We start from the raw sequence: 22,963 nt of genomic DNA, 5'->3' as shown, positions 1-22,963 counted from the left end.
ATTGATTAAACATTGTCAAAAAGCATGTTGTTTCAACGGTAGGTTTGAGTTGCTCAACGTCAGGACCTAATTCAACACGTTCTCAAGGTTATTTTAATGCCTTGTACCTGCAGGGTTGGTAGATCATGCGCAACACACCCACTAATTGTCCACCCAATTTTATAGTCTGCACACAATGTCTAGCATGGGTATTTTGATCTTGGATCATGTGTTTGTTTATGGGAGGTGAGGTTAAACTTAAAGTAATATTTCTATATTGACGATCTCATTAAACAGCACATTAATTTTCATTTGTTTCACTTTCACATATTGCAGGTGGTTTTGGAGTTTGGCTTGAATAATGGATTCTTCTGAAGACAGTGTAGAAACTATATTGAACATCAAACTAAATATCACTCGTGGAACCAACATGGTGAGTCATGATGTTCATCTGCTTCTTTTGAATTGTTGTCCTTCATTAGGAGGCTATGATATTGTTGGATTACTAACACGCTGTAGTTTCTATGTGCACTTAGTTCAAACAATATTGTCCATCGCATTATTCCATCTGTGTTTTTGATGTACCGTATTTTCCGGATAGTCGGGCTCACCGGATTATAAGGCACACCACCGATTAATGGTTTATTTATGTTAATTTTTCATATATTTGGCGCATCAAAGGAGTCATATTATTATTTTTTTTTTTCTAAATTGAAAACACTTCCTTGTGGTCTACATAACATGGTGGCTCTTTGGTCAAATTGTTGCATAGATTATGTTTTACAGATCATCATCAAGCCGCTTTCTGACATTCGCTTCCGGATGCGCCGTTTTGTGGGCGGTCTTATTTACGTAGCTCACCTTCGGCAGCGTCTTCTCCCCGTCATTTTGTTGTAGCGGTGTAGCGTGCAAGGACGGTAGTGGAAGAAGTGTCAAAAGATGGAGTTACCTGCTTTAATGACTTTATTAAAATCAAAAAACGGCGTAGCATATCCTCATCTTGAAACAACAACACAGGAAATGTGACCCGTGAAAAAACATCCGACCGGAACTATAATAACTAAAGTTCCTTGGGTGAATAATTTAAACTCACTACACCGGTATGTTTTAAGGCTTTCATGGCGAGTTTACTGACAGATATAAGTAGGAATTTTACAATACTTTATATTAGAAATGGCAACAGCAGAGGATGAATATCACATAACAAGAAGATAGAGAAAAAGAAGAATCTTATCGACTATGCCGTCAACATGGACTACGAAGGCAATTTCGCGCAGTTTGTCAGGACTTGTCCAGATCCTAATACAGATCAGCAGGTACCAGAAGGTAAGAAAAGATGCTTTAGCACAATATTGCAAAACAAAATACCAGACAATGTCTTGCCTTATACACACACCGTTATGTTTAATGCGTCGACCATCCTTCAAGCAATGCAGCTTCATAGCGTACCAAAGTCGTAATAAAACCTTTTCATAGATTTTTGAGCGCCGTGTTTAATGTTCTATATTTTCAGTGGAACATTTAAAATGTTGGTGTTGTTTACTTGAGACATATTGCCATCATAGTGCAGCCTACACTTATCTCTTATGTGTGACTGCCATCTACTGGTCACACTTATCATTACACCTTGTACCAAATAAAATAGCGTCGAGGTGGGTAAGCTCAACCATACTTATTCCTTACATTAGGCGCACCGGGTTAAAAGGCGCACTGTCGAGTTTTGAGTAAAAAAAAAAAAAAAAGATTTTAAGTGCACCTCATAGTCTGGAAAATACGGTACTATTTCCGCATTAATTGTTTTTTCTGTAAGCATGGAAAAAAAGCAGGAAACGTCCAAAGTTTTCTCCGGGTGGAGGTCAACGGTGTGATAGTGGGAGAGTCTGAAAAGAAGCCAGTGGACCTCGCCGCCCAGTGCATCGATTATGACTTTGCCTGCAGCTTTGTCTGCTGCAATGGTGTGCTGCCTCTAAGTGACATCCCTCATAAACCACTCATAGGTACAGTAAGTGCTGCTTCTTTACTCAAATACAGTTTGATCAGCAATACTAGACTGTACTTAACTCAATATTAGCATCACTTCAAACATGGTATTCTGGTTTTCTGTCCCCGTAATAAGGGTAAGAAAATAGTGTGTGGTAATTTTAGTATTTCATAAGTGAAAGCAGAGCAAATGTTATTTTTTCAAGTAGCATGCATGACATGTGTTCCATAAAGCAGGGGTCCCCGACCTTTTTTGCTCCAGGGACTGGTTTAATGAAGACATTATTTTCACGCGTGGTGGATAAATAGAGCATATAAGTGCATGAAAAATGAGTACATGAAAAAACTCACCATAACGTTCAATTGGTGGGAACCCCTGGCTTTTTCCTCTCCATAGACTTTTGGCTTTTACTCATTTTTGCTAGAAGTAGGCTTTTTTTGACTTTAGTATCTGATGGGTTATAGGTGATACATCACATTCAAGGACAAAAGCTTGGATTATATAATAAAGCTTGAAATACAAAACGCAAAACCAGTGAAGTTGGCACGTTGTGTAAATTGTAAATAAAAACAGAATACAATGATTTGCAGATAAATCCTTTTCAATTTATATTCAATTGAATACACTGCAAAGACAATATATTTAATGTTTGAACTGAGAAACTTAATTTGTTTTTTACAAATAATCATTAACTTAACATTGCAAAAAAGTTGGCACAAGGACATATTTTTCACAGTGTTACATGGCCTTTCTTTTCAACAACAGTCAGTAAACGTTTGGGAACTGAGCAGACAAATTTTTGAAGCTTTTCAGGTGAAATGATTTCCCATTCTTGCTTGATGTACAGCTTAATATATATATACATACATACATATATATATATATATATATATATATATATATATATATATATATATATATATATATATATATATATATATATATATATATGTATGTATGTATGCATGTATGAACAAGCTTATTGTTGTGTCTGGTGCGACTGACGAAAGTCAAGTAGTAGAAAAAACGGGTTGGTTATAAATTATTTAATGTCTCGGTGCCGGTCCCCATACCGGTGATTCGGGAAGAGTGCCACAAAGTACAATTGATATTCCTTTATATGTAACATAAGTGACAGTAGTTGTTCTTGAAACTTCACAGACCATTCCATGTCAGCCTAATCTTATCCAATTTGACAAAATACAGAACATCTTTAATCCAGTGGGTGTGGTAAGGATGCCCTGTTAGCTTCCAATTTAAAACAAGGAGTTTTCTAGCCAATAAAGTAGTGAATGCGACAAGATTCTTTTTTGGATTTGCTAAGGGTGGATGATCGAGGTGCTCTTACCCCAAATAGTCCAAATATTCCCTTTTGATTAGCATGAGTGACATGAATTACAGACAGCACAACAATTATTTTCAGGTTGCATGAATGACGAGCTGCAGACATCACAGAAATGATTATTTTTCAGGTATCATGAGTTACAAAATAATAAATAGTAATATTTTTGAAGTTTGAAAGTTTTGAATAACATTAGTTGCAAAAAGCACAGCAAAAACACATTTCCAAGTATCATGAAAGGACAACAAATATTCCCTTCTACGTAGCATTAGTGACAAGTTACATAAAACATGAAATACTGCTTTTCAGGAATAACGAGGTACAGAAAGCACCGCAAATATTTTGGGGTAGCATAAGTGACGTGAGTTTTAGAAAGCACAACAAATATTCCTTCTCAATAAATATGAGTAGCACATATTACAGAAAGGACAGCAGATTTTCAAATAAGATTTCATAGAGAGAATCTGAAGGTGACTGATACAACCTTTCCCTCTGTGGGCCATAGACAATGATTTCAGCCTGCTCTGAGTTAGCTGAAGAAAATAGTTTTGCATCCATACACTGATCTGTTCAATGCAGTGACAAAGTGAATCGAGTCTCATCTGCATAATTGTGTTGGGACACATTGTTGCTGCCTAATTAGCTGATCTAGTGATAGCATGTATAAGTTGAACACCAGGGGTCCTAGGATTGACTCCTGAGGAACCCCACGGGTCATAGCCTTTTTGTCTTAGACACAGTTAACAATTACATAGTATGTCCTGAGCTCGAAATAGGACTTTAGAGCAGTTGTCTAACCTCTGTAACAACCAGGCTACTTTTCATCACCGTTTGAATGTAAATGTTGTTTTTTTCAGTGACCGTGATAGAGCTTATTCCTGAGAAGAAAAAGGTGGAGGCAAAATTAATAATCATTGGCCAGGCAGTGATTGACCTACTGCCGTTGCTGGAAGGTAAAATTATGCTTTTGATAACACTTGATGGATGCTTTCTGATACAGCCGTTGAGATTTACATAGTATAATAGGAATTTTATTCGACAAATGAATAACTAAAATAGATTACCGGTATGCACGAAGACTGCAGCATACAAATGAGAGCGTTTGCAAAAATAATAGTTTGCTTTCTGTTTTCAGGGGAGTGTAGCTTCTCATTCTCAGCTGCTGTGCATGCAACAAATGCCCCCGTAGAAAAAGGGGCTATCCCAGGGGTCAACACTAAGGTCAGTTAGCTAATTGAATAAATATACAAATGAACACACGACTGCATTATGTGCATGTGCGTCATGTCCAGGGCTCACACCTAGGTATATACATATCCAAAGATTGGGAGTTAAGACAAGCAGTGATAGCCACTAAGTTTAAGGGTTCAGCAGAGCTTTTTAGGTGTAAGGTAGTAATGTTTATGCAATGTACAAACCCTGTTTCCGTATGAGTTGGCAAATTGTGTTAGATGTAAATATAAACGGAATACAATGAATTTGCAAATTCTTTTCAACCCATATTCAGTTGAATGCACTACAAAAACAAGATATTTGATGTTCAAACTCATAAACTATTTTGTTTTTGCAAATAATAATTAACTTACAATTTCATGGCTGCGACATGTGCCAAAGTAGTTGGGAAAGGGCATGTTCACCACTGTGTTACATCACCTTTTCTTTTAACAACATACAATAAGCGTTTGGGAACCGAGGAAACTAATTGTTGAAGCTTTGAAAGTGGAGTTCTTTCTCATTCTTGTTTTATGTAGAGCTTCAGTCGTTTAACAGTCCGGGGTCTCCGCTGTCGTATTTTACGCTTCATAATGCGCCACACATTTTCGATGGGAGACAGGTCTGGACTGCAGGCGGGCCAGGAGAGTACCCGCACTCTTTTACTACGAAACCACGCTGTTGTAACACGTGGGTTGGCATTGTCTTACTGAAATAAGCAGGGGCGTCCATGATAACGTTGCTTGAATGACAACATATGTTGCTCCAAAACCTGTATGGACCATTCAGCATTAAAGGTGCCTTCACAGATGTGTAAATTACCCATGCCTTGGGCACTAATACACCCCCATACCACCACAGATGCTGGCTTTTGAACTTTGCGCCTATAACAATCCGGATGGTTATTTTCCTCTTTATTCCGGAGGACACAACATCCACAGTTTCCAAATATAATTTGAAATGTGGACTCGTCAGACCACAGTACACTTTTCCACTTTGCATCAGTCCATTTTAGATGAGCTCTGGCCCAGCGAAACCAGCGGCGTTCCTTAGTGTTGTTGATAAATGGGTTTTGCTTTGCATAGCAGAGTTTTAACTTGCACTTACAGATGTAGCAACCAACTGTAGTTACTGACAGTGGTTTTATGAAGTGTTCCTGAGCCCATGTGGTGACATCCTTTACACACTGATGTCGGTTTTTGATGCAGTACTGCCTGAGGTGTAAAAGGTCCGTAATATCATCACTTACGTGCAGTGATTTCTCCAGATTCTCTGAACCTTTTGACGATTTTATGGACAGTAGATGGTAAAATCCATAAATTCCTCGCAATAGCTCGTTGGGAAATGTTGTTCTAAAACTGTTCGACAATTTGCTTACAAATTGGTGACCCTCGCCCCATCCTTGTTTGTGAATTACTTAGCATTTCATGGAAGCTGCTTTTATACCCAATCATGGCACCCACCTGTTCCCAATTAGCCTGCACACCTGTGGGATATTCCAATTAATTGTTTGATGAGAATTTCTCAACTTTATCAGTATTTATTGCTACTTTTCCCAACTTCTTTGTCACGTGCTGCTGGCATCAAATTCTAAAGTTAATGATTATTTGCCCAAAATTTTTTTTTATCAGTCTGAACATCAAATATGTTGTCTTTGTAGCATATTCAACTGAATATGGGTTGAAATTTTTTTGCAAATCATTGTATTCCGTTTATATTTACATTTAACAACATTTTACAACTCATATGGAAACGGGGTTTGTACTTTCCCAGTATCAAGCAGTATCAAGAATTCTGACCTTGTAAAGTTAATTCTAAAATGCCACTTTCACATAACCAAAATATTTGAAATCGATAATATAATGAATTCCTATAACACTTCAAACTAAATGACAATGGTAAGTTTTGATTAATAAATAGCATTGTGACTGTCAGCATTATCACCAACTGCTGAAGAACCCCAACATGGTTACCAATTTCAACAAAGTATGTCCTGTGATCGAGATAGGACTTGAACCGGTTAAGAGCAAAACCAGATGTACCCACCCAGTTTTCTAACATCGTGTAGTAAGATAGTGTGGTCGACTGTGTGAAAGACAGCGCTCACGTCCATCAGAACTAAGACTGAGACTTTTCCTGCATCAGTGTTCAGATATAATTTGTCACCTTGATCAGAGCAGTTTAAGTAATGTGTTGGGGCCTCCAGCCTGATTGGAAAGTATCAAACACATTGTGGTACAGGATAGATAGATAGATAGATAGATAGATAGTACTTTATTGATTCCTTCAGGAGAGTTCCTTCAGGAAAATTAAAATTCCAGCAGCAGTGTACAGAGTTGAGATCAATCTAAATAAAAGTAAAAAGTAAATAATGGGGGTTTAAATGGAAACAAAATAGAGAAATATTACAATAAGAATAAAAACTAAAAAGCAACAATGGGAATAAAAATATAACAGTAAAATAAGAATATAAAAAGACAAAGTAGGCAGTAGTGACCATGTTATGAAAAAGTCTTGCACTGTTATTGTTTTGCATCCCCTGTCATCCTAGTACCCCCCCTCCCCCCCTCCCCCCCCCTCCCCCCCTCCCCCCCCCCTCCCCCCCCCCCCCCCCCCTCCCCCCCGCCGCCCCAGAGAGGAGTTGTACAGTCTAATGGCGTGTGGGACAAAGGAGTTTTTGAGTCTATTAGTCCTGCACTTGGGATGAAGCAGTCTAGCAGTGAACAGGCTCCTCTGGCTACTGATAACGCTATGCAGAGGGTGACTGGCATCATCCAGGATGCTCACTAGTTTGTCCACAGTCCTCTTCTCTGCCACTGTCACCAGTGAGTCCAGTTTCATTCCGATTGTAGAACCGGCCCGCCTGATCAGTTTTTCAAGTCTGGAGCTGTCCTTCTTAGATGTACTGCCCCCCCACCACACTACCATGTAGAACAGAACACTGGCAACCACAGACTGGTAGCACATCCACAGGAGTTTTTTGCAGATGTTGAAGGAGTGCAGTCTCCTGAGGAAGTAGAGCCTGCTCTGTCCTTTCTTGTACTGGTGGTCCGTGTTAACAGTCCAGTCCAGCTTATTGTCCACCCAAACCCCAAGGTACTTGAATGAATCCACGGTCTGTACCTCAACTCCCTCGATCACAATAGGTTGTGACCGTGGACTCGACCTCCCAAAGTCAATGACCAGCTCCTTGGTCTTTGATGGATTGAGCTGCAAGAGGTTCGTGTGGCACCAGACAACAAAGTCCCTCACCAGATTCCGAAACTCCTCCTCTCTGCCGTCCCTTATGCACCCGACGATGGCTGTGTCATCCGCGTACTTCTGGATGTGACACAGCTCTGACTTGTAGCAGAAGTCAGCGGTGTACAGGGTGAAGAGAAGAGGGGCCAGCACCGTTCCCTGCGGTGCTCCGGTGCAGCTGATCACAGTGTCAGACTTGATGTCCTTCAGTCTGACGTAGACGAAGAAAGTCACTAAGCTGTTTGTATACAACTTTTTCTAGGCCCTTGCCCAAGAATGGCAGGTTTGATATTGCCCGATAGTTGTTCAGCACTGTGGCATCAAGGTGACTCTTCTTTAAGAGGGGCTTAGTTTCTGCGGTTTTTAGGGCTTTTGGGAATGTTCCAGTCTGAAGTGAGATGGTAACAAGATGAGCAAATTGTTGTAACAAACTGCTTAGCACAGACTTTAAACATATAGTGGGTAACTCATCAAGTCAGCATATTGATGATCTCTTCGACCGTTTTGTCAGGCCATGTCTACACTAAGCCGGATAACCCCTTAAACGAATAATTATTTAGCCTAAGCCCCGTTTCAGCCACACTAAACCAGCGTTTAAGGTTCCTCTCCTTGGACAAATTTTTACACGGGTAAGTGCGCTGTGTATTTCTTGAATCTCCGGCTCTTAGCTTTGTATGGACTCTTTGATCATTTACAAACTGAGTCCACACCGGAAATTATGTCAGAAAGAACTCGCAATAGCCAGCTTCATAATAAAGCGGTTTCATAACTCTGAGCTAACCACTGGAAATATGGTGGCTAGTCATCCAGACATGGCCGTGTTTCTCATTCTTTTACATATACACTTGCTTGCGGAAATCACACATCAATACTTTAAGAGAAAGCGATTGCAGCTATTTCGGATACAACACTTCTCAGACGGCAAGAGAACTTTCGAATGTCCAGGTCAGCTGTGATTCTACTTACCGAAAACTGTTGTCCATTTGTCGAAGGAGAGTCAACGAGAATGCGAGTTCCCGTGGATGTGATAAAAAAGGTAGAGCGTGCATTGTTATACCTGACCGACAAGGGAAGACTACGAAAAACGGCAAATGCAGACTGTATCAGTTATTGTCTGCCATGTATGTCACAGACACAACGTCTAAGTCTAGAGCAGTGGTTCTCAAGCTTTTTTCAGTGATGTACCCCATGTGAAATTTTTTTTAATTCAAGTACCCCCTAATCAGAGCAAAGCCTTTTTGGTTGAAAAAAAAGACAAAAAGAAGTAAAATTCAGCACTATGTCATCAGTTTTTGTTTTATTAAATTGTACAACTATTTGTAGTGATCTTTCTTGAACTATTTGGAAAAAAATATATTAAAAATAACTAAAAACTTGTTGAAAAATAAACAAGTGATTCAATTATAAATAAAGATTTCTACACATAGAAGTAATCATCAACTTAAAGTGCCCTCTTTGGGGATTGTAATAGAGATCCACCTGGATGCATGAACTTAATTCTAAACATTTCTTCACAAAAAAGCAATCTTTAACATCAATATTTATGGAACATGTCCACAAAAAATCTAGCTGTCAACACTGAATATTGCATTGTTGCATTTCTTTTCACAGTTTATGAACTTACATTCATATTTTGTTGAAGTATTATTCAATAAATATATTTATAAAGGATTTTTGAATTGTTGCTATTTTTAGAATATTTTAAAAAAAAAATCTTACATACCCTTTGGCATACCTTCAAGTACCCCCAGGGGTACGCGTACCCCCATTTGAGAACCACTGGTCTAGAGTATATAAAGTCACCAAAAATGAATGGACAATGAAGGTGAAGATAAAAGAGTGAGAAGTGTCCTGACCAAATACCTAGATCCCGAGATTTATTGTTGTCAAATGTTCTTTGTCACATTGTGTACTTTCGTGTCCAATAAAGATTTAATTAATTTATGTTGGCTCAGGTGTGATTCACTACAATAGGGCCCCGCAGCACACTGGATTCCAGTTAATTGAAATACCACAACACTGGATATTGTTCAGATAAGTTAAATTTTATTTAAGAACTTTCACACAAACAACACTGGAGGTGACTATGAAGTGCTCATTTTCCGCGTATGTGTACTAGGTCGTGTTGCGCCGGCTGACGGAGGGGGTAAAGGGGTCTCAAACAACCATTGTGTGTGTGTGGACAAGGATAAGGTTAGGTGGGATTTACCCTGGATAACCTTAGTGTAAACGGGGCCTCAGTGAAAGGAGTGAAATGTGTTAGCTCTAGTCGACTAGCTGGCTGCAGAATAGCTATTGGTTTTCCAGGAATTATTGCATTTTTAATTCCTTGAACTTTAAAAAAAAATTATTTTGCAAACTCATTGCACTTTGATGTAAAATGAGTTCAATTGGAAGTGAAATCGGAGGGTTTTGTAATCCGTTTACTGTAGCAAACAGGACACAAGAGTTGTTACTACATTTTGTAATGATTTCAGAAAAATATGTATCCTTTGTTCTATGTAAAATCTGGTTGAACACATTTAACTTTTCTTTGTAAAGTTCATAATTAGCTTGGAACTTTAACTTGCGCCATTTTCGTTCAGCTCCCTTTTCGTGACCAAATTGAGTTTTTATTTCTCCCTGGCACCTTTTGCCTACTTTAGCCTTGGCAGGAGCAATGGTGTCCAAAACACTTACAACACTTGATTTATACGAGTTCAATAGACCATCAAAACATTAGAATACGATGTGTTTTCAAACCTAACCATTGCCGTATGCTGTGTTGGATTAGAGAGCAAAAACCGCATTTATTACTTTTCACAATCCAGTTTTACTTGTATTCAATAATCCAGAACCTTTAACCCACATAGCACCCGTTTCTGGATGTGTGTGTGAGTGTGTCAGCTCCAATACTGACCGAAGAAGAACTTTCAATTTCCAACCTGGCCAAGGTAGTTTTGGAGGCTGCCTACTCTCTTCCTGAAGCGTTCAGTCAGAGTTCAGGGCCTGGAGCCCCTCCATACATATGCACTGCTGCTATGGAGTTACCAACTACTGGTGAGGTTAGTACAATACTTTCAAGTTTCCCTAAGGTCTACAGTGCAATGTCACATAATAGCAGTATTACTCCTATGAGGAAAATTAAGTTATTTTCTTAACACCATTACCAAGTAAGTGAGTCCGTTTTATAACCTTTCTCTTACTCCAGAAAGATCAGCTCTTCTTATTCACTGAAGGCCAGCTGAAGCCGGGCGGGCACAGGGAAGAAGATGGCAGACAGATGAAGAGGCCGCACCATGCCCTTCTGGCTCCAGGGAACCAATTCCTGCCAGGAGCTTTCGTCCACACCCAACCTATTGATACTGAAGATGGCGAGCTTACTGGCTTAAAGGTACACTGGTACCTTGGTTTTCTTTAGTAATTTTTTTCAAAGTGTCCGACGAGGATCGAATCGTACAAAAGTCGAATGGATTTTTGCGATAAGAAATTAATAGAAATCAGACACACACAAATATCGACAAAAAACACATTTTTGGGAGAATTATTGTAGTTTCACATGCAAAAACACTGTGAAATACTTTTAGATTATTAATTAATTGGATAACGGAACAATTGATATTACTTTTACCTTTTATTGAGGGTTGGCTGTGACCGGAATGAGACCGGAATGAGCCAAGCGAGCGATAGAGGGTGAGGTGAAAGCCACGCTGAGACCACTTTCGTACTTTACTACATGTTCTTTCTTAAATTCAATGAGCAAACGCACAAGTTTGTTACGCACAGTGTTTAGGTGTACAATATATAAAAAGTGAAGCTAGATTTGGGTGAACATTTTTTGGAAAACCTAGCTCTGCGAAAAGTGGGCTGTATGACAAAAGAGGCATCGCTCTACAGTACTTGCAAAATTCAACCAAAAGCTTGGTAGATGGCACTAATCACAAAGGCCTTCTTCATGCTGCAGGTCAATTACGATTATTTACCCATATGTGACCTGTTTTGGATTTTCTTTGTTAATTTGAGCAGTGAAATTCCAAAATGTTGAAATATGAACCGGATAAATAAATCGGATATGTACGCGATGCAGCTGCAGGCTGAAAACTGCGCACATTTATTCGACCAATATGATTTCATACGATATAAGCATCAGAATTCTTCATCAAAATAGGGGGTTGCAAAAAAATAGGATAGTAAAGCATTTTATTGTCATTGAACTTAAAAAGTACAAGAAATTTAAATTTTTAACACTGTTTCAACAACCGTTCAAGAGCAGACATTCATTGTGACAGAACAGGAACGCTGATGAGTCGCCACTATAGGGCAGCGCCCCGTAAAAGGTAGGAAAAGGTGGACACTGGGGGAGGAAAATATCTTAAAGTAAGATCGATACTAAACTTGGCTCCAATGGGGATCAGCACATGTTTCAACGCAAAAATTACAAGGGGGCTCAATCTGGGGCCAGGAAAAAAAAAAACTTGATAGCTACAAGACGGGACAAGACGTGGGGTGGGGATGGAGGTACACCGCCTTTGCCTGGAGCCGAGAGAGAAAAATTAAAAAGAGTAGAAAACAGGCAATGTTTTTATGAACTCACGTCAATGTTCCCTCATACCAAAGACTATAAAAATGGGACCCATCACCTCCCTGCTTAGCACTCAGCACCAAGGGTTGGAATTGGGGGTTAAATCACCCAAAAAATTATTCCCGGGTGCGGTCACCGTTGCTGCTCACTGCTCCCTTCACCTCCCAGGTTGTGATCAAGGGTGATGGGTCAAATGCAGAAAATAATTTCGCCGTACGTAGTGTGTGTGTGATACTAATGGGTACTTTAACTTTAACTCCTGCCTCCCACTTCCCCTTTACATGCTCTTCACACATTAAAAGCGTTACTAAAACGGCCTTCTTTCATCTCCGTAATATCGCTAAAATTCGCTCCATTCTGTCCACTAAAGACGCTGAGATCATTATCCATGCGTTTGTTACGTCTCGCCTCGATTACTGTAACGTATTATTTTCGGGTCTCCCCATGTCTAGCATTAAAAGATTACAGTTGGTACAAAATGCGGCTGCTAGACTTTTGACAAGAACAAGAAAGTTTGATCACATTACGCCTGTACTGGCTCACCTGCACTGGCTTCCTCTGCACTTAAGATGTGACTTTAAGGTTTTACTACTTACGTATAAAATACTACACGGCCTAGCTCTATCCTATCTTGCCGGTTGTATTGTACCATATGTCCCGGCAAGAAATCTGCGTTCAAAGGACTCCGGCTTATTAGTGATTCCCAAAGCCCAAAAAAAGTCTGCGGGCTATAGAGCGTTTTCATTTCGGGCTCCAGTACTCTGGAATGCCCTCCCGGTAAAAGTTCGAGATGCCACCTCAGTAGAAGCATTTAAGTCTCACCTTAAAACTCATTTGTATACTCTAGCCTTTAAATAGACTCCCTTTTTAGACCAGTTGATCTGCCGTTTCTTTTCTTTTTCTCCTATGTCCCACTCTCCCTTGTGGAGGGGGTCCGGTCCGATCCGGTGGCCATGTACTGCTCGCCTGTGTATCGGCTGGGAACATCTCTGCGCTGCTGATCCGCCTCCGCTTGGGATGGTTTCCTGCTGGTTCCGCTGTGAACGGGACTCTCGCTGCTGTGTTGGATCCGCTTTGGGCTGGACTCTCGCAACTGTGTTGGATCTATTATAGATTGAACTTTCACAGTATCATGTTAGACCCGCTCGACATCCATTACTTTCCTCCTCTCCAAGGTTCTCATAGTCATCATTGTCACCGACGTCCCACTGGGTGTGAGTTTTCCTTGCCCTTATGTGGGCCTACCGAGGATGTCGTAGTGGTTTGTGCAGCTCTTTGAGACACTAGTGATTTAGGGCTATATAAGTAAACATTGATTGATTGATGATTGATTGATTGATCTTCAAAGCAGACATTGAAGCAAATGTCCAGAAAACTTAAAGCCAAAATGCTTGCCCTCTTCCTTCTTAATCTTCTTAGTGCAGTAAGTCAGTTCACAAAATGTGTACCTACTTTGATTACAGACCTTTTTTTTGTAATGTGAACGATTACATAACAAGATTTGATTTGACCACAAAATCTGATTTGGATACCCTACCCTGCAGTATGAACATACCCTGCAGTATGAACATAGCCTAAATCAGGGCCAAAGTGAAAAAGTCAGTCCATTTGCCTCACTTTAGGCACCCCTACACTAGGTTTTATACACATCGTCCATGTTTAAACATTACATAGAATGTTCTTAGGTTGTTTACCATTATACATAAAAGGTGAAGTGGTAAAATTGGGAAAGTTGAATCAACCAACAGAATGCCGAGAAATAGCTTGGCCCTAGGCGAACAGTAAAATTATAGAATGCAGAAGAAAAGGAGTGACCAAGCTGAATCCCTTTTTGTCATCTACAGGACCGTGAGTTCCGTAATGAAGCGGAGACCCTGCTGAACAGAGTGACCTGGGATATAGAAATGGCTTGTTTTATGGATGCAGGCGGCGCTAACAGGTCAGCCTCCCACACAACTCATTGGTTACTTACATATATGTTTGCCAAAAAGCTGTTGTATCTTTATTGTTGTCAAGTGGAAGCAGCACCTTAAACGTGGTTCCTCAAAGCAAGACAGTTGGGAATAAACTGTTAGGAAATCAATAAGGTGCAAAGCATTCTTGTTATGCAGAACAGTTGCCAAATTAGTATTAGTGCAATCTGTTGAGGAAGGTATTCCGTTTTGCCTCAGGCATCATACTTTTTAAATTATTTAAAAAAAAGATAAATACACTTGTCCCTCATTTATTGAGGCCAATTAGTTGTATGCCGGGCTTCACGGTGGCAGAGGGGTTAGTCTGTCTGCCTCACAATACGAAGGTCCTTCAGTCCTGGGTTCAATCCCAGGCTCGGGATCTTTCTGTGTGGGGTTTGCATGTTCTCTCCGTGAATGCGTGGGTTCCCACCGGGTACTCCGGCTTCCTCCCACCTCCAAGGAAATGCACCTGGGGATAGGTTGATTGGCAACACTAAATTGGCCCTAGTGTGTGAATGTGAGTGTGAATGTTGTCTGTCTATCTGTGTTGGCCCTGTGATGAGGTGGCGACTTGTCCAGGGTGTACACCGGCTTCCGCCCTATTGTAGCTGAGATAGGCGCCAGCGCCCCCCGCGACCCCAAAAGGGAATAAGCGGTAGAAAATGGATGGATGGATAGTTGTATGCCTAACTGTGGTAAACAAATGTCCTCTTCATTTCTTGTTTTATGGCGGCGCACTCAATGTTAAAGGTGTATTACCGCCACCTATTGACTAGGAGTGTGAACCAGAGTTCCCTCCCTTCTCCTTCCCTCACATACACGAATATATACCTTCCCATACCCAACTCAATTCCATAAACCTGCCTCTTCTAGAAACTTTACAAACATTTTCTGGTGGCTGCTTAGTACCACTTTAAGAGGAACCTCCTTCTGTCTATGTCCTCGAACTTCCTCTCTTTGTTTTCTCCTTTCTCCACCGTATTTCCCACAATGAATGATTGCATGTTCCACCGACTCTACCTCATTTCAGCTGTCACATAATCATGTCGGGTGTTTACTGAGAAAGTGCAATGTCTTATTCAGTCTGGTGTGTCCTAATCGAATACGTGGTGTGATTACATTCTCTTTAGTGCTCCCCCTTACAGTTCTTCCCGACCCTACTGTGTTCTGTATTGCATATAAGTGTCCTCCTGTTGTACTCATGTCCCAATGTGATTGACACTCCTTCAAAGAGTTTATTTTGCACCTGGGAATCGGTTGATTGGCAACACTCAAATTGGCCCGAGTGTGTGAATGTGAGTGTGAATGTTGTCTGTCTATCTGTGTTGGCCCTGCGATGAGGTGGCGACTTGTCTAGGGTGAACCCCGCCTTCCGCCCGATTGTAGCTGAGATAGGCACCAGCGCCCCCCGTTACCCCAAAGGGAATAAGCGGTAGAAAATGGATGGGTGGAATGATTTTGTCTGAGTCTTACTCAGAGGTACCTCTCTGAGCTGCTCTAGCGTTAGTGTCTGCTTTTACAAGTCCATCCATCCATTTTCTACCGCTTATTCCCTTTTGGGGTCGCGGGGGGCGCTGGCGCCTATCTCAGCTACAATCGGGCGGAAGGCAGGGTACACCCTGGACAAGTCGCCACCTCATCACAGGGCCAACACAGATAGACAGACAACATTCACACTCACATTCACACACTAGGGCCAATTTAGTGTTGCCAATCAACCTATCCCCAGGTGCATGTCTTTGGAAGTGGGAGGAAGCCGGAGTACCCTGAGGGAACCCACGCATTCACGGGGAGAACATGCAAACTCCACACAGAAAGATCCCGAGCCTGGATTTGAACCCAGGACTGCAGGAACTTCGTATTGTGAGGCAGAAGCACTAACCCCTCTTCCACCGTGAAGCCTGCTTTACAAGTGATTTGCCAATTGATTGCCCTTTAGGCCTGTGTCAGCTGGAACCCTTAGTTACTTGAAAATAGGCATAAAATAATAAATCGAATACTTTCATGGTCGATTGACATGGTCCCATTCGTCGCAATTAACCTGACTCATGAAACGTGACAAATTGGGGGGGTGAACTATCGACTTTTGTCCGCCAGAGGGCAGTAGAGTGTTGGCTGTCTTAAAATGTCTTTTGTGGCAAATCCAAATTTGACCACAGTATCAGTTGCTATGTAGAGAAGTATGATCCATCATTTGTAGCAGACTGATACATAGATAGATAGATAGTACTTTATTGATTCCTTCAGGAGAGTTCCTTCAGGAAAATTAAAATTCCAGCAGCAGTGTACAGAGTTGAGATCAATTTAAATAAAAGTAAAAAGTAAATAATGGGGGTTTAAATGGGAACAAAATAGAGAAATATTACGATAAGAATAAAAACTAAAAAGCAACAATGGGAATAAAAATATAACAGTAAAATAAGAATATAACAAGACAATTGATTGTAGCAGCAAAATGATCTTCATCTCATGCAACATCCACCCAAGAATGGGGCCATATGAATCCCTTCCTTAGAAAAGAACAATGAAAACCGTTCTGACCTTCTAAATGCATTTTTTAACTAGGGTTAAATGGGTTATCACTTTTCTACCTTCAATGTACTAAAAGCGCTTAGACACTATTTCCACATTCACACACACACTCAAACAGTAATGATGGGAGCTGCCATGCAAGGCTCTAACCGCAACCCATCAGGATCAAGGATGAAGTGTCTTGCTCAAGGACACAATGGACGTCTAGCCAGCTCAGTGGCCTTGTGGTTAGAGTGTCCGCCCTGAGATCGGTAGGTCGTGAATTCAAACCCCGGCCGAGTCATACCAAAGACTATAGAAATGGGACCCATTACCTCCCTGCTTGGCACTCAGTATCATGGGTTGGAATTGGGGGTTAAATCACCGCTGCTGCTCACTGCTCCCCTCACCTCCCAGGGGGTGGAACAAGTGGCTGGGTCAAAAGCAGAGAGTAATTTCAACACACCTAGCGTGTGTGTGATTATCAGTAGTACTTTAACTTTAACATGACTAGGATGGCGGAAGCTGGGGATCGAACCAGGAACCCTCAGGTTGCTGGCATGGCCGCTCTACCAACCGGCCACACCGTCCTCAACTTAGCTCTGGTCTGTCAACATTAACGTGGTCTATAAAGGTCTGTCAACGTTAAGGTGTTAAAGGCCTACTGAAATTAGATTTCCTTATTTAAACGGGGATAGCAGGTCCATTCTATGTGTCATACTTGATCATTTTGCGATATTGCCATATTTTTGCTGAAAGGATTTAGTAGAGAACATCGACGATAAAGTTCGCAACTTTTGGTCGCTAATAAAAAAGCCTTGCCTGTACCGGAAGTAGCAGACGATGTGCGAGTGACGTCACGGGTTGTGGAGCTCCTCACATCCTCACATTGTTAATAATCATGGCCACCAGCAGCGAGAGCGATTTAGACCGAGAAAGCGACAATTTTCCCATTAATTTGGGAGAGGATGAAAGATTCGGAGGATGAGGATAGCGAGAGTAAAGGACTAGAATAAAAAGTAATACGATGGCAGTGGGAGCGATTCAGATGTTATTAGACAGATTTACTAGGATAATTCTAGAAAATCCCTTATCTGCTTATTGTGTTACTAGTGTTTTAGTGAGTTTATATCAGGGGTAGGGAACCTATGGCTCTAGAGCCAGATGTGGCTCTTTTGATGACTGCACCTGGCTCTCAGATAAATCTTAGCTGACATTGCTTAACACGATAAGTAATGAATAATTCCGCTGGTAATCACAGTGTCGAAAATAACGCTCAAAATATAAAACATTCTCATGCATTTTCATCCATCCATCCGGTTTCCACCGCACCTGTTCAAGAAGTCGCATTAATGGTAAGAAGTATTTTATTTATTGTTGGTTAGCCTCAGAATAAAAATGTTATTAAAAAGAATAAGAGACTTATTATACTCTAAAAATGTTGGTCTTTCTTAAAAATGCACATATATAGTTGTATTCAGTGTTAAAAAATACTTTAAAAAATATTTGGCTTGTATGGCTCTCTCAGCTAAAAAGGTTCCCTACCCCTGGTTTATATGGTCGTACTCGTACCTGAAAGTCGGAGGGGTGTGGCCACGGGTATGGTGACCGCCATTGTCTCTGACGGAAGCCACGTTTCTTGACGAGGCGAAGCGAAGGCAGCCCTTGGGGCCGAGCTGAGCTTTTTTCCCCCCCTCCTCCTCCACGGTGGAAGCATCCCACGTTCGGGCAAGGGGCAAGAGAGTCCGCAGCTGCCTCTTTGACGGTGCACGAGGAACGACGCAAGCTCCGCTCATTACTACGTTTCCTCACCGAAACCTGCCGGTTGACATGTGGTAGGGAACCATGTTCGCTTGACCGCTCTGTTCCATAGTAAAGCTTCACGGTCATCTTTGGGGAATGTAAACATCTGTGTTTGTGTTGCTAAAGGCAGCCGCAATACACCGCTTCCCACCTACATCTTTCTTCTTTGACGTCTCCATTATTAATTGAACAAATTGCAGAAGATTCAGTAACACAGATGTCCAAAATACTGTGTAATTATGCGATTAAAGCAGACGACTTATAGCTGGGATCGGGCTGGAACAAAATGTCCGCTACAATCCGTGACGTCACGCACACGCGTCATCATACCGCAACGTTTTCAACAGGATACTTCGTGGCAAATTTTAAATTGCAATTTAGTAAACTAAAAAGGCCGTATTAGCATGTTAAGATTTCATCATTGATATATAAACTATCAGACTGCGTGGTCGGTAGTAGTGGGTTTCAGTAGGCCTTTAACTAGCTATGAACACGGAATACCAGTATTTAGATTAGATTAGATTAGATCAGATCAGATAGTACTTTATTTATTCCGTCAGGAGAGTTCCTTCAGGAAAATTACAATTTTCAGCACAATCCCATTCAAGATCAGACAAACATTACAGGGAGACAGAACAGGATCGCTGACGGGTCTGCCGGCTTCCAGCGCCCCTTACAAAAAAGATGACATACAGGTAAACAAGGGGGGAGGGGATGGGAGAAAAAAATAGAAGATAAAAATAAAATAAAATAAAAATCGGTCTTAGCCTGGGCCCTGGAGAGGGGGTGCAGACTGAGGCCAAGGGAAAAAAACAACAACTCATAGCCATAGTACACATCCCTCTTCCATGTGTGTAAGAGGGAAACATCAAACATCAAAGAACACAGAGGACATTGAAGACATTAAAGCAGCAGATACAACCAGACACTTCTACAAAAAGCTATGAATAAAAAGTAAAATAAACATATCCACTGTGGTGGCCTCTGCGGTGTTCGACGCCATCGTCTGCTGGGGAGGAGGGAGCATGGCCAGAGACAGGAGCAGACCCAAAAAAGCAACCAAGACAGCCGACTCCACTCTCGGCCAGTGTCCAGTCCGCATGGATGAGCGAGGATACGTCCAAGGTGACTGAGGTGTCCGACACCTGCTCACCCAGCCAAGATACCGCGAAGCCTCTCCGTCCCAGCGCTCAGTGCCAGCTCCGCAGCCCTGTCCCCTCATCCGCATCTCCTCCAGTCCCTCCAAACAGACTCTGGTGTGGCAGAGACCCAGCAGCTGGTCTCCATGGCCAAAAGGCTCCCGGGAGGGAGATCCAGAAGTCCACAAAAAAAGCACCACAGAGGTCACGAAAGTGCCACCCCTTGTCACACAGTCCCAAAGGGTCCCGGACCAAAATGCAAAAAAATATAATAAGACATGAAAACAAGAGGGAAACACAAAAGGATGAGACAAGAGCACAGAGCTCCTGCCTACAGCAGCCACTACAGCAGCGCCATCTTGGGAAAAAAAAAAAAAAGTGAGAGTTGGTACCGGTTCCTTATTTTTCCTGGACCGTTAAATTTCTGGACTAATGATACGGCTATTGGTACTTTATTATGACACGTGCGTGCTGTCACGTATATTGAGGGGCCTGCCAATCTGAATCATTCATGTGACAGCCAATCTGAGTCGATCTTTTACCGGCCCATTTCAGATTAAAAAGTACACAGAGGTAAACAGAATCATAGATTTACGCATCATTGGAATGAATCGCAGGTGGAATCAATGTTCGCTAAAAACAGAATCAAAATGCGGAAAGTGGGAGGCTGTCGTTGAGGGTTAAAAGTGGAATACATGTTTGCGAGAACCGTGCACTACCCAACACTCACCTGAATAAAGCCTGGCCAACTAGTACTCTGGCCGGCAACCTTTCATCCTTCTCGGTCCATCTCTCTGCCTGCCTCGTCCTTGACACGTGGCCACCCCAAACTAGCAAACTCACTCCAGGATACAGAGCCAGACAATTCCCAAATGACTTGAACGTCTCAGGTTTCTTTTGCAACTTTGATTTCTACCCGTCATCCAAAAGCTGTGTGAAAAATAACGTGCTACGACTGCCAATGCAAGGAAGTTGTGGACATGACCACCATTATTCCTTGGGTAAATTAATGATAACTTTGCAGCTTCTAGTTATCTAGCTGGAGTACCAGTGTTGAAATAATAACTGATGCATCTTTGTGTGTGATTTATTTTAGAAACCCCATTTCCATATGTGTTGGGAAATTGTGTTAGATGTAAATATAAACGGAATACAATGATTTGCAAATCATTTTCAACCCATATTCAGTTGAATATGCTGCAAAGACAACATATTTAATGTTCAAACTGATAAACTTTTTTTTTTTTGTGTGCAAATAATCATTAACTTTAGAATTTGATGCCAGCAACACGTGACAAAGAAGTTGGGAAAGGTGGCAATAAATACTGATAAAGTTGAGGAATGCTCATCAAACACTTATTTGGAACATCCCACAGGTGTGTAGGCTAATTGGGAACAGGTGGGTGCCAGGATTCGGTATAAAAACCGCTTCCCAAAAAAATGCTCAGTCTTTCACAAGAAAGGATGGGCCGAGGTACACCTCTTTGTTCACAACTGCGTGAGCAAATAGTCAAACAGCTTCAAAACAACGTTTCTCAAAGTGCAATTGCAAGAAATTTAGGGATTTCAACATGTACGGCCCATATCATCATCAAAAGGTTCAGAGAATCTGGAGAAATCACTCCACATAAGCGGCATGGCCGGAAACCAACATTGAATGACCGTGACCTTCGATCCCTCAGATGGCACTGTATCAAAAACCGACATCAATCTCTAAAGGATATCACCACATGGGTTCAGGAACACTTCAGAAAACCACTGTCACTAAATACAGTTCGTCGCTACATCTGTAAGTGCAAGTTAAAGCTCTTCTATGCAAAGCGAAAGCCATTTATCAACAACATCCAGAAACGCCGCCGGCTTCTCTGGGCCAGAGATCGTCTATGATGGACTGATGCAAAGTGGAAAAGTGTTCTGTGGTCTGACGAGTCCACATTTCAAATTGTTTTTGGAAATAGTTTTGAGCAAACCAACGATATGCAGTTCAGTATAAAATTTAAAAACATGTTCCCGTCTGACATTCTGACTACAAAACTGCATTTGCATCCAAATATTTGGGGATTTCCTGAAGCAAATGTTATTTATGCAAGAAAATAACCTGAGATTAGTCATTTTTAATCAAAGTTCAAGAGTAATGCCTCACTACTGCCACCTTAATGGGCTCCACAGGGGTCATTTCCTTCTTGAAGTCAATGACCATTTCCCTGGTCTTGTCCACATTAAGGAGCAGATGGTTCGCCTGAGACCACTCCACAAAGCCAGCGATCATTGTCCTCTACTCTTTTCCATTTTTTTTTTTCAAAGTAAATTGTCAAATTATACACTGCAAAAATGACAATAGATTTTACACTATAAAAAAATGGTAGATCAGTCCCCAGAACAGGGGTCGGGAACCTTTTTGGCTGAGAAAGCCATGAAAGCCAAATATTTCACAATCTATTTCCGTAAGAGCCATATAACATTTTTCAACACTGAATACAACTAAATTTGTGCATTTTTAAGCATGACCAACATTTGTAGATTAAAATAAGTCTCTTATTTTTTTTTAACAACATTGTTATTATAAAAGTTAACCAATAATACATATAATACTTCTTACCATTAATGCGACATCTTGAACAGGTGCGGTAGAAAACGGATGGTTGGATTAAAATGCATGAGAATGTTTTATAATTTGAACGTTATTTTTGAAACTGTGATTACCAGCAGAATTATTAATTACGTATCGTGTTAAGCAATGTCAGCTAAGATTTATCTGAGAGCCATATGCAGTCATCTGGCTCTAGAGCCATAGGTTCCCTACCCCTGGTTTAAGCATTAGACACCTTTTTACCTGCACTCTGCCTCCCGCTGTTTCCCACATCTACAAAGCAATTAGCTACCGACTGCCACCTAGTGATATGGAAGAGTATTACACGGTTACTCGGCATAGCTCGGTTGGTAGAGTGGCCGTGCTAGCAACCTGAGGGTTCCAGGTTCGATTCCCGCTTCCGCCATCCTAGTCACTGCCGTTGTGTCCTTGGGCAAGACACTTTACCCACCTGACCCCAGTGCCACCCACACTGGTTTAAATGTAACTTAGATATTGGGTGTCACTTTGTAAAGCGCTTTGAGTCACTAGATAAAAGCGCTATTTAAATAAAATTATCTGAGAGCCATATGTAAATGGTAAATGGTAAATGGGTTGTACTTGTATAGCGCTTTTCTACCTTCAAGGTACTCAAAGCGCTTTGACAATAT

The 22,963-nt window shown here is 41.3% G+C and overlaps 1 protein-coding gene across 1 annotated transcript in view; it reads left to right on the top strand.

The window, feature by feature from the left end:
• Window positions 1-309: 309 nt before the first annotated feature.
• The window catches only part of cfap70 (cilia and flagella associated protein 70), a 73,328-nt gene continuing 50,674 nt past the window's right edge, over window positions 310-22,963 (top strand). Inside the window, exons 1-7 of the mRNA XM_061887375.1 lie at window positions 310-412; window positions 1,790-1,976; window positions 4,160-4,255; window positions 4,438-4,523; window positions 10,607-10,798; window positions 10,945-11,127; window positions 14,160-14,254. Coding sequence (XP_061743359.1) covers window positions 341-412; window positions 1,790-1,976; window positions 4,160-4,255; window positions 4,438-4,523; window positions 10,607-10,798; window positions 10,945-11,127; window positions 14,160-14,254 — 911 coding nt within the window. The 5' untranslated portion in view covers window positions 310-340. The remainder of the gene's footprint in view (window positions 413-1,789; window positions 1,977-4,159; window positions 4,256-4,437; window positions 4,524-10,606; window positions 10,799-10,944; window positions 11,128-14,159; window positions 14,255-22,963) is intronic.

This window comes from Nerophis ophidion, linkage group LG25 (genome assembly GCF_033978795.1).
Source record: "Nerophis ophidion isolate RoL-2023_Sa linkage group LG25, RoL_Noph_v1.0, whole genome shotgun sequence".
Lineage (NCBI taxonomy): Eukaryota > Metazoa > Chordata > Actinopteri > Syngnathiformes > Syngnathidae > Nerophis > Nerophis ophidion.
The sequence above is the reverse complement of the archived record's forward strand: the minus strand, read 5'-3'. Positions and strand labels throughout refer to the sequence as shown.